Here is an 18,313-nt window from a genome sequence, read left to right as displayed (position 1 = left end):
CCTATAGAGGCCTGTGGGCTCCTTTTCGTAAAATGTCCCCGGAGATGTATCCGAGGACCACACAAGCACTATAGGACTCCTGGGAAGAGCTTCCACATTGAAAGAGCTGTCCCAGCAGGAAAGTAATCATGCATTACAGCATTAATAAACACAGGTAAGCATGCTATAGGGAGCAGAATGTATCGCAAAGTATATGTGATACTGCCCAGAGAAAAGAGGTGATATAAATTATTTTTTGTTTTAAACAGCACTTTTAAAAGTACACTGATCCTATTTTTTATTTGTCCATTGTGCATTTTAGGATAGCTTTAACAGTAACATAGATTTGCCTAGTTTATAAATGCTGTTTTTAAGTGGATCTTGCAAAACTTATCAAAGCACTAGAGAACCTTTGTTCTGTCCGAATACCATATTCCACTTCTCTCCTTCAAAATTTGACTGTGGGTCAGTACTCCACTAACACCAGGATGGATCTTACATGGACATCTTAGATGGACATACTTGGTAATTTAATAAGTGTAATGTAAGTACAGTAATGTCAGAACATGTAGAGTTATGCACATGCAAACCAGGTGCACAGGTAGATGCTCTAAAATATAACATCTACTTGCCATGATGTTTATTTTTTTTGTTTGGACTCTGTTTTTTATGTTTTATTTAGTGTGTTTTTAAACCACTGATAAAATAAAATTGTTTCTTCTCCAGGTGTCAAAAAGGGAGATCGTGTGTCCATTTATATGCCCATGGTTATAGAACTGGTGGTGGCAATGTTGGCATGCGCACGAATTGGGGCTGTACACTCAATAGTGGTGAGTGGTGTAATTGTTATATATATGAGAATGAGGCAGGAGTATAACATGTAACTGTAATCCGCATAGTAAATATATCGCATTTGAAATAAATACTCAGGTAAATCAGAATAATTTGAAACAAGACTTAAATATCATAACGACATGGTAAAGAACAGGGCCGTAACTAGGGTAGTGCCACCTGTGCCTTGGCACAGGGCACCGCAGGGCAGGGGGCGCTGTTTGGGCCTTTCAAATTTCCTGTTTATTATCATTCTCACTTGTAGCTTCCTCTTCTTTTATCCCTAGCATCTAATGGCCTCCCCTATCTCTTTTCTGGCCCTTCTCCATGAAGCCACGGCCCTTTTATGAGGTGCACTATCTTATGTCCCTATTTAAAAAATGTGGGGGGCGCCAATGCTGGTAAAGAATCACACCACACAGTCACATGCTGAAGTGCATAGGCAAATATAAGATGATGAAGACTTGTTGCAAAATAAAGTTATTGCCCTCATGTGTGCTCTGAAGTAAGCAGTGGCGTAACTAGGGCAGGGCGAGCAGGCTGCGTGCCCTGGGCGCCGTGGGACCGGCGCCGGCCATGGTCTGGCCCGCCCTAGTTAGCCACCAGTGTAGCGCCGACCGCAGTGAGTGCGGTCAGCGCTACACATTTACATAGGACCGGCGCTAGGCTTCCAGCGCCAGTCCTGTGCTGCACACCTGAGCCCATTCCCTCCCACTGAGCGCTTGCCCAATAGCGCCAGGAGGCGGGCTCAGGCTGTGCATAACACACGCATCGCCGCCAGGGCTGGCGGCGATGCGTGTGTTAAACAGCAGCCAATGAGAGTTCCGTCCGGCTCCTGCAGTGGGTAATGGGACAGACGTCATGACATCATGACGTCTCTCCCATTATGCTGAGCGCGCCAGCCCGGGAGGACTGGCGGGCGGCGGTGGCGGGAGAGGTGTCGTGTCTGGGGGGGTGGCTACTACTGGGGGCACCATTATTGGGAGGACCTCTACTGGGGGGGCTATTACTGGGGGCACCATTATTGGGAGGACCTCTACTGGGGGGAGCTATTACAGGGGGGCACTTAATCGGGAGGGGGAACCTCAACTGGGGACCACTACTTGGGGGGGGGAACTACTACTGGGGGCATTATAAAAGGAGCCTACTACTAGGGGCACTGCACTGGGGGGACCACAACTGGGGGCAATAACAGGAAGGACCACTACAGGGACCACTGGATAGGGGGGGGTCACTACTGGGGGACTGCATCAGGGGGACCACTACTGGGGGCACTGCATGGGAGGGGGGGGACTACTGCTGGGGGCACTATATAAGGGGCTTACTGCTAGGGGCACTGCGGGGACCACTACAGGGGGCACTAGGTGGGGGGGATCACTACTGGGTGCCTGCATAAGGGGGACCACTACTGGGAAAACTGCATGGGGGGGACTACTGCTGGGGGCACTATATAAAGGGCACTGCATAGGGGTGGGACTACTACTGGGGGCACTATATAAAGGGCACTGCATAAGGAGATACCACTACTGGGTGCACTGCATTGTGGGGACTGCTACTGGGGGCACTGCATAAGGGGAACACTACATAGGGCACTGCATTTGGGGGGACCACTACTGGGGGCACTGAGTAAGGGGAACTAATTGGGGGCTGTATAAGGGGGACCACTACTGGGGATACTGTATAAGGGGCACTACTATGGGCCTGCATAAGAGGGACCACAACTGCATACTGGGGGTACTGTATAAGGGGCACTACTGGGGTTAAGGTGCATATGGATAGGAATGTTCAGCGTGAAAATAAAGAGGTGTGTCATGTTGACACGCCCCATTTTTAAGTGACCACGCCCATTTTTTTCTGCGCACATATCTGGATGTTGGGGGGGGGGCTCCCTTTTCAAATTTGCCCTGGGCTCCAAATACCCTACTTACGCCACTGGAAGTAAGGCATATTCAATGAACAGATACAGCAGGCTCACTTAACCCATTAGAACAATTAGGATGTGACCAAGGGCTAAACCAGATAAGATGAAGATTACACAAAGAAATGCGGATGACCTTGGTTAATACGTTTTGTGTAAACAAATCACTATTCTGTGACCAGATGATGGGAGACCAAATAAAAGTGACAAGAGGACTCTTCTGCTACCAACATGTGGAAATAAGTCATAGGTATTTTATTACTTAATCAACTGTAACTGGATGTTGGCTAAAATTTAATTAATATTTTTATATTTCTAGAGCTAAAAAGCAAATCAAAATTGTTTTAGCGGATCACATTGCTGCAAGTGAACATTAGACTAGGTTTGTGTGACCATCCACAGCCAGTTTCAGTGATGTAGATATAAACAACTTTGTGATATGTATGTCGTGGCAAAAACACTGGAAAGGTTGTCAAGGGGAGATGTATATAATCCAGATCTTTAGCTTCTGTCTGGTAGACAGAAGCTGATTAGCAGCCTTGATTACCAGACCACCTTTGAGAAGCTGTTAAAGGGTGTGTCAATCTCTGTAGTCAGTCTCTCACTGCCTGGGAAACAGGTCAGAGGCATGTCGGGACACTATAATTACTTAATGTAAGTGTTTTGTGAGTTAGGTCCTTTCCAGAGATTGTTTAAGAGAGGAGAGGACCCGTATGCAGACTACTCCGTGTGGGCCCCCTCCTCTCTGTGGTACAGTGGACTCCGGTGTACAGCGAGGGACTGTGGCATTCCCAAGCCATGTATAACGTAATAATGTTACTGCTGCTGCACACCAGGGTCACTACGGGACCACAACTTTCTATATCAAATTTGCTCATTTAAATATGTTAATGGTCTCAAGACACATTTACTGCACATGCGCGGCGGTCATTTTCCTCTGTGATTTGCACTGCTACGTTTCTCCAAAGAGGTAAGTATTAAATATTGGTGCAGGATGTGTGGTGTGGTCCCCCCTGGACCCGGGAGCCCATGTGCACCATACACCCTGCGCACATTATAGATTCGCCAATGGTCCCTCCACTCTAAGATATGGAATAATTTTGTTTAGTTAGAGATGGACTTTCATGTTTTATTATTTTTGTGCTGCAATTAAAACTAGCTGCAGATACTTGTACCAAGGCTCTGGATTGGTGTACTACTACTTGTCTGCTGCATGACAATTGCAACAGTGTACCCCAGAAGACTGCACTCTTAAGGTGCCCATACACGGTGTGATAAATCAGCCGATCCGATGGATTGGTGCGATTTGGCTGCTCTATCATACCGTGTATGGGCATGATATCGGATAGTGCGCGCACCCGTGGGGTCGTACATCGCACCCCCAGAACTTACTGCAGGTTCAGTCGATCAGGGGATGCGATGTGCGATCCCATGCAGCGCTATGCGGGTGGGGGAGCCAGCATATAGGACGGTCGGCCACTCGATCGCACCGTGTGTGGGGACCGCCCGATATGTCAGACATTGGATCTCCCGTCGCATCGCATAGTGCATATCGTTTCGTGTATGGCCAGCTTTACCCTGATCTTGCCACACCATACACACTGCAAGAAAGTACTTACTTTGGATCATTCTATAAACAAACATATTGGAAGTAAAACCATGTTCAGACATTAGAATACAATAAGAAAAAGCACCCTGCTATGATATACGTAGGTGTAGTTGCTAAAAAAAAGTAAACCTCTAGAACTGTTACACAGCATGTTCATGGATAATTTTACCTTTTGCCTGTTCAGCTGTGCAAGTTCCTTGTTTAAGTTTATACAGTGTTCAAACCATGTAAAGACATGTAAAAATGATCTTATATGAAGTATTGCAATATTGCCTATGCAGGTGTAAGGCTGCAGACATATTTACTGGTGAGCTATTGGAGGTCATTTACGAAGTGTCAGTTTGTAAAACCCAACACTTCTGTTCATTTTTATGCCCTATATTTAAAAGGGCAGTGCTTTTGCTAGCAAGACACAACTAGTCAGCCCAAGCCGGAGATCCCTAGGGAGGTGGGGAGACCCCCCATAAAGAGGTCCCTTTTCTCCAAGGCACCCTAGGCCAAGGCTGATAGCCCAGGGCTTTCTCTGGCACCCCTGGGCAGTTGGTGCTGAGTTGATAGTGTAAAAATAGTTAAAATAATATTGTCCTTTAAAGGAGAACTAGAGGTCCCAGCAAGACTCTCCCGTATGCTGGTACTTGGTGAACAACAAGTACCAGCATGTGGGACATTAAGGGCCCGCTGGTACCTTTTAGTTCACTTGCAAAAGAAATATTTAAAAAAAGACCAGACTCACACACCGATGATGGCAATATTTTATTATACATACACTCACTCACTCAAACTACATACTTACCTTGCCCCTAGCACCAGTCTGCCCCTTCTCCAGTGGAATCCAGATCGGTACCTGTAAAAAAAAATAAAAAATAAAAACATACTCCCATTCAATTATTAAAAATGTCCTGGTGAAGTAAATGAGAATCGTCTTGGGGTTTTTCTCCAATGATCACTATATAATGAAAAGAGCCGTTGTTGACTCACCGCGGTCCAGTCAAGAATGAGTTTTTGTATGAAGTTGCTGTGTGAGTGCTTCCAAACAAAAACTACACATTTTGTGGGTACCCTTTTGTAAACCTCCCCTAGCGTATTTATTTGTGAAAATTTATTTATACCCCACTTATGATCATTTTATTTTAGAAATATGTAAGGAAAAAATAAGTCATTAAGGGGTCTATTTACTAAGCAGTGTTAGGAGACAGAGTGAAAAGTGATAAGGTGCCAGCCAATCAGATCCCAACTGCCATCTCACAGGCTGTGTTTGAGAAATGACAGTTGGGAGCTGATTGGTTGGCACCTTATCACAGACTTATCACTTTTCACTCCATCTCCTAACACTGCTTATTAATAAGACCCCTTAATGAGCTGCATAATTCTTGTATTTTCCTTTCATTGAAGCTAACGCATTTCTTATGTCAGTTTGCAGGGTTTTCTGCAGAGTCTCTGTGTGAGCGGATATTGGACTCTCACTGCTCCCTCCTAATCACAGCAGGTAAGTTGAGTTATTAAATACTGATGTTTATTATAAGAGATCCAACTTCATAGATGTATTGTGACTATATTTATAAAAGCAGTTTGCGAATGTAATTTTTTGCCATACCTGCAACACAGTTTGGTGAGAAGACGTGCAGGGCTTATCACTAGTACCATTATGAGTCATTTGATGCAGAACAAGAACAACAATCTATTTAGGGAAGATTTATAAAACTGTCAGAGTAAGTCTAATGTAGAGGAAGTTTGCGCATTCATGTTCTAAATGGTTGTTCTGTGCTCTTTCAGGGCATTTGCTGCTTCAGTGGACTGTTATGGGACAGAGATTGGGGCTTACTATTTCCTATATCAAGATAATGATTTGTTCACACTAACTTTGGGGAAAAGACATAATGGTGGAAAAAGACACTTGTCCAGTGCCTCTTTAGCTAAAATGTTCAGATTAATGATTAAGGTATTGATTCAGAGTTGGGAGTGAAGGCAGCTTTATAAGGGAGATGACACTTAGCCAGTAAAAACAGCACACTTGTGGTATAAGAGCTTACAGTATTTCTCTTTCATCCACTAGGAGACACTGGAGGTGCTTACGCTGGGGGTATAGAGGCGTGGATAACTGGAGCTGGCACTCTAAATAATTCAGAAGTGTGAAGCTCCTCCCCCTCTATCCCCCATCAGCCATGGAGCTGGTCACTACATGCTGTGCTCCAGCTATACATTTGATTTTATTTTCTTTAGGTTATTTATTTTTAATACATCTTTTACACTTATTCGGTATCCTTCGCCACCTCTCTAAAGGTGGGGTCCGGGTACCTGATCTTTAGCGATCAGGAAGGAGTGCACAGTGCTTATGCTAAAAGCAACTGACAGCTCCTTACCGCCAAAACAGCACATCTCTCAGCAAGAAGATCTGCTGTGGCACAATAGTGTCACTGGAGGAGAGTGCTGACAAGCTGCCGAGAGAGACCTCCAGGGGAGCGCAGTGAGTATGTACCTGCGCACACCCGGCTCCCACCCCCGCTGCCCAGCGCTTTTACAATGAGGCTGTGTTACACATAGCGCTCAGTGCTGCTCCCTACCACAACCCTCAGCTACCGTGGTCAGTGCGAACGGGGCTGAAATAGAGTAATGGCAGAAGCCATGTTGGGAGCACGAGGCTTTGAAAAAGGGGGCGGAGCTACAACAGCGTGGGCTATCTCTCTCTCTCTCTCTCTCTCTCTCTCTCTCTCTCTCTCTCTCTCTCTCTCTCTCTCTCTCTCTCTCTCTGTTATAAGCGGCACAGAGCTGTAACATACAGTGTGTCTGCCGGGTTATTTAATGCCTGCATCTCTCCCTTGGAGCTAACCCAGGGAGGAGCAGTGCGGGCTCTCTATCTGTTCTAAGAGGCACAGAGCTGTTACAAACAGCGTGTCTGCCGGTGTAATGATTTAATGCCTGCATCTCTCCCTTGGAGCTGAACCAGGGAGGAACAGCATGCACTCTCTCTCTGATCTAAGAGCTGTCACAAACAGCGTGTCTGCCGGAGTTATTTATTGCCTGCATCTCTCCCTTATAGGTAGGGTGCAGTTGATTATACAGACATCTCCTGCTTCCAGCAACAGAGCGTATAGTGAGCAGGGGGATCTAATCTGTGAACCTCCCCTGTTCCCAACATTAGCCTTCTGTTTTATCCACGATGTTACTATCTGTATGTGTGAACAGTGGGCCTGATTCAGAGCCGGACGCTATTTGCGCTCGCTCGTTCAGAAAAAGGGGCCGGATATTTAAATTGAGCACTCTTTGCGGTCTGTTGACGCCTCTATGTCTGAGCGAGCGAACAAAACATGCGCTCGCTATTTTGTAAAGACGCCCCCTGGACGCTCGCATCCTACGTCATCTACGCTATTTATTAGATTAATCGAGTACATCGAAAGGTGTCTGAACTGCTCGCAGTGCTTGTGGTTGGATTTTCCTACCGCAATCATGCGAACAGTTCAGGCTAAGAAACAACCAAGTGACGTGGTCAATGACGCTGCTTTGTTAATTATGCACACCCTTAAAACACCCGTTTTGACCGTTTGGCACGCCTGCGTTCAGCACTCCCCGTTTTCAAGCACCTTCCCCTGTTACCACCCACAAACGCCTCATCCTGTCACTCAAATTAGCAGGCACTGTCTGTTTTGCGAGCGCTCGATTTCCGACCGCAATGACTGGTTGGCGCATGCGCATTATGACCCATACGCATGCGCAGTTGTGCGAACATCGCTCCGAGCGAATGAGCGGCCGCTTGCGAGCGGCTCTGAATCAGGCCCAGTGTGTGTATAAATGAGGCAGACTTAAAGCTTCACAGTAGATGTTTGTTTGTTCTAAATGTACTAACAAACTAAGTCTGGCTCCTCATTAAGCTCAAGTGAGAGAAACCTACTGAAAATTTTTTTAAAATTATATTGCTGCCTCACAGTGCTGGGGTCGTGGGTGCGGTTCCCGACCATGGCTGTATCAGTGTGGAGTTTGTATGTTCTCCCCACTTTAGTAATAGACCCTATCGCAGCTATCTCTGCCTCACCTACTCCTGCATGGGCCGCTGACATGGTAGGAGTTATGGCGGGCTTATCGTCAGAGTTGGCTAAGGCTCATAGGTCTCAACCTCCCTGGATAGCAGGGTTAACAAATCTCTACACTGGTACTGGTTATAGGTGCCGCTGCTACTATACCTTCCACTTCCTACCAGAAACCTATTGAAAAACAGTAGTCGGACGAGGAACTCCTCACATATGAGGATACGAAAGGTGAATTGGAGGAACTTTTGGATGGTACTGCACCTTAAGACTTACAATCCACCTCTACGGTGGTGGAACCCTTGATTCTGGCGGTTAGGCAGCTCCTTAATCCACCTTATACATTTGAAAACCGACCAAAGTGGTCGGCTGTTTTTCTTTTTTTTTTTTTCTTTTTCGTTCGTGGCCTAAAAACGGACGGATAGGAGGCGTCGTTGCCCATCCGGCTATTTCCATCACCCATGTTGGAAAAGTGGGAAACACTGCCTCATGTTTAGGCGTCTGTTTCTCGTCTTTTTAAGAAAGCTACACTTCCTGTTCCGGGACTACGTTACTTAAGGGCCTTCCTGATTGTAAGTTGGAGACAACTCTACAATCTATTTATACTGCAGCGGGAGCTCAATTTTTAGCGCCTGGGTTAACAAAGCTGCAACTTTCTGGGCAGATGATTATAGTCCAGAGGGGGAGGAGCTCTGAGTTACGTCTACTGGCAGAATACATCAGAGAGTCTGCAGTGTTCCTGGGTGAGGCTTCCAGGGAGATCAATCAGATCAGTACTCGCATATCCGCTTCTGCTATTTCTGCCCGCAGAGCTGTCTGGTTCTCCCAAGAGAACTTACACTGGACCCTCATTTCATTCCTTTCATGCGCCACTGCCCTTTCGTGGTAAAGCCAAGTTGCTCCCACGCAAGCAAGGGGTGACAGAGGTAGAGATTGCCCACATACAGCTGCATGGTGACAGGAATAGAATCTAGCTGAGAAACAGGTGGCATGACGATCTTCCGTCCCACTTTGGATCTCCTGCAGGGAGAGCTCGCTAACAGACATTCATACAGGGCCAGGATTTTGCGGGACGGTATCCAGTCTCTACAAAGTTAGACGGGGCTAGTTCCGGTTCCAGTGTATCAACGAGGTGGGTGGTTTTACTCAAACCTCTTTGTGGTGCCCCAGTCGGATGAATCAGACAGGCCCATCTTAACCCTGAGATCCTTAAATGTATCTGACGATGTATCGTTTCAATATGGAGTCACTTCAGTCTGTCATTGCGAGCTTGGAACCAGAGGAGTTCCTAATTTCCTTGGATGTTTGCTTATTTCCATGTCCCCATTTGGGAACCGCACTTCCTGCATTTTACAACCTTGCAAGATCGCTTCTCGCCCTTTTGGCTAAGATCAAAGGTAGTATCTGTTTTTATCAGTTTAATATCTCATACGGCCCCTGTCTGGGTGCCATATATTAAATGGATTGTTTGAACAGGAAGATGGAAGAAGAGCTTGCTCTATGCATTAACCTGGTTTTGGAATACTTCCAAGACCGGTGCACACTTTGGTCGTCAGGAGTGAACATAATTCCTTATTTGGACGACCTGTTAATCAAGGTTCCATCGGAATCTCTTCTCTTACACTTCTCTGTCATATTAGACTTTAATACTAACGGTTGGATAATCAATTTCAAGAAATCCAATCTCAGTCCGGCCAAAGACTCCAGTTTATGGGGATGATCCGGTATACGGTATTACACAGGATTTTCCTTCCGGATGACAAAGCTCGGGATATCCGGCTGCTGGTTCAGCTAGTCCTTAGACTGAAGAGGGTGTCCTTGCTTCTTTGTCTGCGTCTCTTGTGGAAGATGGTAGCTGCTTTCAAGACACGACGATTCCACTTCCGAGTGTTCCAACCAGACCTGCTATCACAGGGGTCAGGATCTCACCTGAATCTACATCGACTAATCCGTTTGGCTCAGGCCACCAGGGTAGCTCCCCTCTGGTAGGTACAATCCCATTCGGAATTTTGGAATTGGATAATAGTGACAATGGACGCCAGTCTCCAAGAATGGAAGCAGTGGTCCTCAACTATCATTTCAGGGTCAATGGTCCACACAAGAAAGACAGTGGCCCATAAATGGGTTAGAACTCAGAGTAATTTACAGTGCTCTGTTAGAAGCAGCACAGTTGCTAAGGCCTATTCCGGTAAGAGTTAAGTCAGAAACGCGACGGCCGTCACTTACATCAACCGCCAGTGAGAAACTTAAGTCGCATAGCCATGTGGGAAGTCTCTCAGATTCCCCGGCGGGCCGTGAGTCAGTCAGTTATTCTGTAGGCAGAATAGCCAGGATAGCCATCCTAGAGCATGGAAGCTTCACCCAGACGTGTTCCATGCATTAGTACATCAATGAGATCGTTCTCAAGTGGACTTCATGGCGTCTAGTTTGAATCATCAGCTCCCAGAATACATGTCAAGTACTAGGGACCCGCAGGCGAAGGCTGTCGACACACTCACAGTTCCTTCGAACTACGACATTTACCTGTTTTCTCCGATCCCTCTAATTCTACATCTAAATAGAAAGAAACTCAAGTTGGCCTTAGACTTTCTTGGGGCTACAAACTGGCCTCGGAGAAGTTGGTTCTCGGATCTTCGGTCCCTCCTAGCAGATGTTCCCGTGACCTCTTCCTTTACGCCTGGGTGTTCTGCTTCAGGGTCTTTTTCATACACCCCAGATTAGCGCAATTGCGTTTACGAGGTGGTTCTTGAAACTGATATCAAGACACGGAGGCATCCCAGACTCGGTTATCCTGTATAGGCTTCACGACAGGAACCTGGTTTTGGCTGCACATTATCATCGTACCTGGCGTTCTTCTATAACCGGGTGTATAGGTCAAGACCTTCCATCTAGGACTTACGGTTTTCCTGTTTTTCTCCAAACCAGATTAGAGTCGGGCCTGCGCTTTGGGATTTTTAAAGGTGCAGGTTTTTTCTGCTTGTTCCATTTTCCTTCAGCGCAAGTTGGCCCCCATACCTGTCGTGCTGACGTTCTTCAGGAAGTTTCGAGTGTGCAGCCACCTTTTTTGTACCACTTACAGCTCCCGGGACTTAAATTTGGTTCTTTTATATCTTCAGTTTTCCATCTTGGAACCTATTTAGAAGGTTGGTATTAGTATTTTTCTGGGAAGACTGTTCTCCTCCTGGCTTTGGCTCGCAGAGTTTCGGAATTGGAGGCTCTGTCCTATAAGCCGCCTTACCTTGTGTTTTCATGTTGATGGGGTGGAACTCAGGACAGTAGCCGCTTTCTTTCCTAAGTCGGTGTCGGCTTTCCACATAAACCAGCCTATTGTGGTGCCTTTTTTGATAGAGGACTCGGGTGTTTCCTCTACTCTTGATGTGGTTTGAGCTTGCCGCATCTATGTTGCTCGGATGGCGTCCTCCGCTAGTCCGAGTCGCTTTTTGTCCTCTGTGATGCTGTTCAGAGGGGTTGACAAGCATCCAAACAGACATTGGCTCGTTGGATCAGACTGACTATCCGTCAGGCTTATGATCGTCATCATCCTGTGTCCATTCGACTCTTTCCACATGTTCTGTGGGTGTGTCGTGGGCGCCTGGGAGGTGTGCCTCCACTTACAATTGTGCTATACGGACACTTGGTTATCAGTTCACCCTTACTAACGTTTTACCGGTTGATACAATTGCAGCTTCTGCATCAAGTTTTGGCCGCATTGTTCTGCAGGTTCCTCAGAGCGCTCCCGTCCGTGGGGTAAACTTTGGGACGTCCCCAGCGTAAGCACTTCCAGTGTCCCCTAGTGGATGAAAGAGAAAATGGGATTTTGGTAATTACCGGTAAATACTTTTCTCTGATTCCACAGTGGACACTGGACGCCCACCTCAGCACTCTTTGCCTGCCAGTTCAGTTAGTTTCAGATGTTGTTGTGTGATCTTCTCTCCTTTTCACTCCTGTTGTTCTCCATCTCCTCTCGGTCTTCATTTTCTAAACTTAGGGCTGATGGGGGATAGTGGGGAGGAGCTTCACACTTCTGAATTATTTAAAGTGCCAGCTCCAGTTATCCACGCCTCTATACCCCCAGCGTAAGCACCTCCAGTGTCCCCTGTGGAATCAGAGAAAAGGGTAAGTACCAAAATCCAATTTTAAAACACATATTAATTGAAATAAAAAAGTGCATGAAGAAAACCAGTATAAAACATAATATTTTTTTATTACCAGTTATTTATATAGCGCACACATATTCCGCAGCGCTTTACAGAGCATATTTGGCTATTCACATCAGTCCCTGCCTCAGTGGCGCTTACAATCTATATTCTCTACCACATGCTGACACACACTAGGGTTATTTTTGTTGGGTGCCAAATAACCTACCACTATATCAATCAATATAAGAAACTATATACAACAGTGTATTTATAATCAGCTCTGATGAGGAATATATAATATGTACTGTACAGTGGGTCTGATTCAGAGTTGTACGCTATGCCAATGTTTTCGCAGTTGAGCGATAATCTGTGCATGCATCTAGGTTGCACAGTGCATGCGTCAAAGTATATTACCGTAGTAACTCACAGCTACTATTTACTCACAGTATGATTGACAGTCAGGGAGCATTTAGGGGAGGTAATGGATAGTTATTTGCAAAGAAAGCTGGCCTGTCTGTGACCACGATCACATATACAAGGATTATGGCTCCAGTTTCTAAATTCCATGTCCATTCCACAGGACCATAGACTCACTCAGGACTGCAACAATCGAATGATCTGCAACAAATGCTGCATCTTTGTACGCACATGCTGCAACATTTAACGCAGATACTTGGATTTGCAAAGCCACAGGTGGGCGTCTAGATACATCTCCCCACGGTTGCAACATTTGTATGTTTTCGCATAACAGCCTATTAAGAAACGCTACTGAGTTATTGTGTCTGCAATATTTGTTGATACTAGTAGATTACTCAAAAATTAAATACAGATCTTAACCGATAGACTGTTTCACATGAAGCCACTATGAAATTAGTTTGTTGTGATCCAAACTTGCTATCAAGGCAGAATGCAAATAAACATGGTCCCGTGTTCAGAAAAGAGTATTTCCAAAATAACTGCGGTTAGAGGAATTTGTATGAGATATTCCTAGCTAAAGATGAAGGCCTTGTTTAATATGTTAAATTGCCGGCTAAAGCAGGCAATAGATTATTGCCATTTAAATAAAGGAGGAATATGGCATAATAACCCGCTTAATCCCTGTCGCTGAGGAGGATGAGTGGGGCTTGTCATCTGCATATATCTTAAAACCGTCCCATTCGTCATTTGCAGGACAGAACCCAGGGTACTTTCTCCCCACCGGCACTAATCACCGTTGGAGAGCCCAATGCTTCCCCCAGGGTGAGGGGGGAAGGCCGGATCCGTGATGTTGGTGCCTACTGCCAGAGAATGGGGGGATGGACTTTAGTCCCTCTATTTCTCCCACCCTGGCACCTAGAAATGGGGGTACCCTTGTTTGAAAGAGTGGAGTCCCCATTTCCAAACTATGGGCCTGATTCAGACCCACTCGCGAGCGGCTGTCCGCTCGCAAGTGGGTCGCTGTTCTGGACTGAGCATGCGCACGACGGAGGGAGCTCCGTCGTACGCATGCGCCAGACGCGACGAGCGAAGGAAAGTCCTTCGCTCGTTGTGTCTGATCAAAGGGGGCGTGCTGTCGATGTTGATTGACAGCACGCCCCCTTTGGTAGGCGTGCCGGGGGCGTGCCTCCCTGACGGGGGCGTTCCCACGGGAACGCCTCCCGTCAGAAGCCGGCCCACTGACATCACTAGTCATGTCAGTGGGAGTGATTTTGGCTCTGATAGAGCCAAAATCACTCCGGAGCTTGCGGTTGAAAACCTCAACCGCAGGCTCCGGCTCGCAGTTTCGATGGTCGCGATGATCACGACCATCGCGGCCATCAAAATGCACGCTCGTATAGCCTGTGGGTGGTGACCCACAGCTATACGAGCGTCCAGGAGGACGCTCCATTTTCATGGAGGCCGGCCCTCATTCAGAGCGTGCGCTCTGCTCAGAGCGTACGGCTCTGAATGAGGGCCTATGTACCCACATAGACATAATTACCTAGTGATCCCCAGGCAAAATCCCCTGAGCTACAGAAAAATCTAGGGATGTGAAAATTTCCCCCCAATCTGCAATCCATGAAATCAGGAGCACCTATTTTAGAAGTGATAGGTGATCACAAGACAAAGGGGGACCAATGATCATCAGACGGGTTGGGCACGGAATGCCGGTACTCGGGATTCTGGCTGTCAGAATCTTGACGCCGGCATCCCGACAGGGTTAGGATATCGACACTTTTCAGTTGGTATCTTAATCCTTCCCCTGTCCCTACCCTAACCCTCCCTCCCCGATGCCTGAATCTAAACTCCCCCCACAGTGCCTAAACCTAACCTCCCCCTCCCTGCGCCCTAAACCTAACACTTCCCCTAGTGCCTAACCCTAATGCTAACCCTCCCCTTAACCCTGCCACTTACCTTTGGAATTCCGGCGGTCGGTATGCCGGCGCCTGGATTCTGCAAGGTGTCGGGAATCCGGCGCAAGCATTCTGAGCGCCAAAGGGCCCGCGGTCAGGATCAAGAAAGCAGAATTTTTATTTGTCAAACCTACACATAAAATCCTACTTTTTACCATTTTTGAAAGGTGGATTATTGGCAAAACAAGAGCCACAAAGTATTTCTTTGTGCTGCTTATGAGACTTAAAAAAACATGTTTGCTTTAGGTTCCCTTTCTTGAAATATTTAATTTAAAAAAAAAAAATTTTTATTTTTTTGCCATTTGGGTTAATAAAATTTGACATGTTAGAATGAGTAAAGAGACTATGCATACTTTCTGAGGTGTCATTTGTGTGGGTACTAAAAACATCAGTGATATTTAGTTGGAATGTGACGAGCGCTAACGACAGAAAAAGGCCTCAGCACAAGGGTGAGAAAACCCACAGCAGAGAAGAAGTTAATGCTATATCACATACATCCTCACCAAAGTCTAGAAGCAGCGCTGTCTGGAAATGATGAATTAAGGAGAAGTAGGTAGTCTTGTGCTTACCCTCACTCATACTCCCATCTGATCACCACTTAGCAGGGGTGTTTTAAGAGAGGAGGGGGCCCGTGTGCAGCCTCCGTTTGGGCCCCCTCCTCTCTGTCACCGCACTAAGCGCTGTAGATTCTGGCTTCATGACAGAATCTACTGTGCATGCACTGGTCTCTGGGAAAATGGCGCCCGCACCTATTTTCCCAGGGACATTTTTTTTCTGCGCATGTGCAGGTCACTGGGAAAAAGGCCACCGCCATTTTCCCAGTGAGCTTTTCATGCTCTGCAGCGCCAGTTCGGCGCTGTGGGAGCAGCACATCGGAGTCTGCGGAGAGGTAAGTATATTTTTAACTATGGGTGCAGGGTGTGCTGTGCCAGTTAGGTGTGATCTGGCTAGTGCAGTGGCTTATAAGACTCATGTCCTGTAAGTAGCTGCAGTACATATAAGGGGAGAAGATCCCTGTTTGGCGCGCTGCTAGGAGGTGGTAATCAAAGCGAAGCAGATTCCTCAGTTAGATATCTTTACAATTAGACAAACAACAGGGAACATGGTGAATGTCTCTCTGTGAATTCATTTCCTAAAAAAGGAGCAAATTTCCCTCAGAGCAAACTAAGGGCGGTATTCAATTAGTTTTGCACCCACGATAAAGTTCCGCCTGCCGGACTTTTCGCCTACATCGTGTCTTTTGGCTGCAGGAAACTTATCGTGCGCGTCCCCGCTATTCGCTGTATTCAATTCCAAAAGACATGAAAACGGCGATACGTGAAGTCAGAACTGGCATAAAGTGGTGTCAGAATCGGGGAAATCAGTCTGAATCCCCCAAAAAGATGCACTAATATTGGGGATCAATGTAGTAGTGCCCGATTAGTCCTTATAAAACTGTTTGTGGTACTTAAGTCAGTACAATTGCCTCTGATTAGCGTCTTTGTACAAGTGGTGAAGAATGGCATAAAGCAGTATTTTCTGGAGAAAATAAGTAGTCCTGGCAAATTTGGGGTACCTAAAAATGGGTGCAAGCATCTTTTAATGTCTCTAAAGTGAAGTTTTAATAAAAGGGAATTCCTCCGTCATAAAAGCACCTGCAATCCCAAAAACACTTGGCCCCTTCTTAGAGCATCCCCAGAACCCTATTTCGCTAGTTTTTGAATTTGTCCCCCCACTTTGAGCTTTTTCACCCCTAAAATGAAAGTACTTTTTTGGGGTGTCCTTAATTTTTTTTTCCTGGAGTTTTTTTGATACAGGTGTCCTTTGGAGGGCTGTTCCAAGGGTTCTGAGAGGTTTCCCCACCTTTGCACCCCAAAATAAAAATGTTGAACTTCTTTTCTCCTGCTATTCAGAGATGAATCTTTTTCGCCTGTTACATTGCATCGACTTTCCGCGTACGCGAAAAGTATTTGCAATTGAATACGGAGATAAGTTTCCAACAGGTGAAAAGTCGCAATCTGCGATACTTTTTCGCGGATCTCTGCTTTTTGCCTCTAATTGAATACGGCCCTAAGTTGTTTTTGTATGCATAGTGAATACTGGCTGCTTTTGCATGTAACCCACAAAAACTGGGCAGCTTTATTTTTACACTGCAATTTAGATTTACGTTAGGACACACCCCTCCTAACTCTTTTTCTCTGCATATTTTAAATCTGTTCCTCCTGCAGTGTAGCATGGCTTTGCCAAAGTGCAAATTTGCTCCTTTGTTTATTTCTTGCTCCCAACTCTGAATCATCACTTTATTCAGCTTGTCCTCAGAGCTATTGATCTTCTCCCAGGAACACAGGTGCTCCAACTATAAGATATGTAAGCTGTGCATCTGTGAGTTGATACCAGAACATGCATAATCATACCCCTTTTACACCAAAATCCCCGGGTCTGACCCGGGATTTGGAACACGTTTCCAACCCGGATCAGACCCGGGGCAAACCCCTTTTACACTGCGGCGCCGACCCGGGCTATGCCCGAGTCGGCACCGTTCACACCTGGCCCGGGTCAGAACTGACCCGGCTGCCCGGCGACGGTGAGCAGTGCTTTTCCCCTCCCTCCCCCCTCCGCGACCTACTTACCTTATCCTGCAGTGGTCCGGAGGCAGGGAGAGCGGGTGGGGTGCGCTGCTTCGTGCCGCTCGGCCAGGCGCTGCTTGCAGTGGCTGCTTGGAGATGATGTCGGCCAATCAGGCGGCATGTGGCGCGACCCGGGTCATCGTGAGCCGGGCCGCGCCGTTTACATTGCAGGGTGACACGGGAATAACCCGTGCTCAACCCTGCAATGGAGCAGGGTCGGATCCCCGGGTCACTGGACCCGGGTTGATCCGTTCACACCGACGAAATTCCCGGGATTATGCGCGTTCACGTGCATCACCCCGGGATATTTCAGTCGGTGTAAAAGGGGTAGAGAGTTGTTTAAAAACTCTGCTTTGAGGGAGAGTGGTGTAACTTAGGAGAAACCGTGTTTCCCATTGAATATAATGTGCCACTTGGGCTTCAGAAAGTTACTTATTTTTCAGTTTGATACAAAAATAGACATTTTTATAGGTACTAGTATACATTAATCAGCCATAACATTAAACCACCTGCTTAATATTGTGTAAGTCCCCCTCATGTCCCCAAAACAACTCTGACCTGTTGAGGCATGGACTCCACAAGGCCTCTGACGGTGTCCTGTAGGATCTGAGACTGGCACCAAGATGTTAGCAGCAGATCCTTTAAGTCCTGTAAGTTTTGAGGTGGGACCTCCATAGCTCAGACTTATTTTTCCAGCACATCCCACAGATGCTCAATTGGTTTTCATGTTATGGCTGATGGGTGTATATTATTCAGACATCATATGGGCTTGCTCTGAGAACGCCTAATATTTTTGCTCCCAGTACCCTTGCCTATGCATAGCATTTTTCATCATAACGA

General features: G+C 46.5%; 1 protein-coding gene and 1 non-coding gene across 3 annotated transcripts in view; both read left to right on the top strand.

The window, feature by feature from the left end:
* The window catches only part of ACSS2 (acyl-CoA synthetase short chain family member 2), an 80,120-nt gene that overhangs the window by 25,255 nt on the left and 36,552 nt on the right, over positions 1 to 18,313 (top strand). For both annotated transcript variants that reach the window (XM_088480699.1, XM_088480698.1), the window contains exons 4-5: positions 706 to 809; positions 5,751 to 5,823. In XM_088480699.1, the coding sequence (XP_088336825.1) occupies positions 706 to 809; positions 5,751 to 5,823 (177 nt within the window). The remainder of the gene's footprint in view (positions 1 to 705; positions 810 to 5,750; positions 5,824 to 18,313) is intronic.
* On the top strand, positions 9,722 to 9,903 carry LOC148514986 (U2 spliceosomal RNA). Its single transcript, XR_015879452.1, has one exon. It is a non-coding gene; the product is annotated as a U2 spliceosomal RNA (small nuclear RNA).

The sequence above is a fragment of the Taudactylus pleione genome, unplaced genomic scaffold (assembly GCF_031769625.1).
Source record: "Taudactylus pleione unplaced genomic scaffold, aTauple2 ptg000256l, whole genome shotgun sequence".
In the NCBI taxonomy this organism is placed as follows: Eukaryota; Metazoa; Chordata; class Amphibia; order Anura; family Myobatrachidae; genus Taudactylus; species Taudactylus pleione.
The sequence above is the reverse complement of the archived record's forward strand: the minus strand, read 5'-3'. Positions and strand labels throughout refer to the sequence as shown.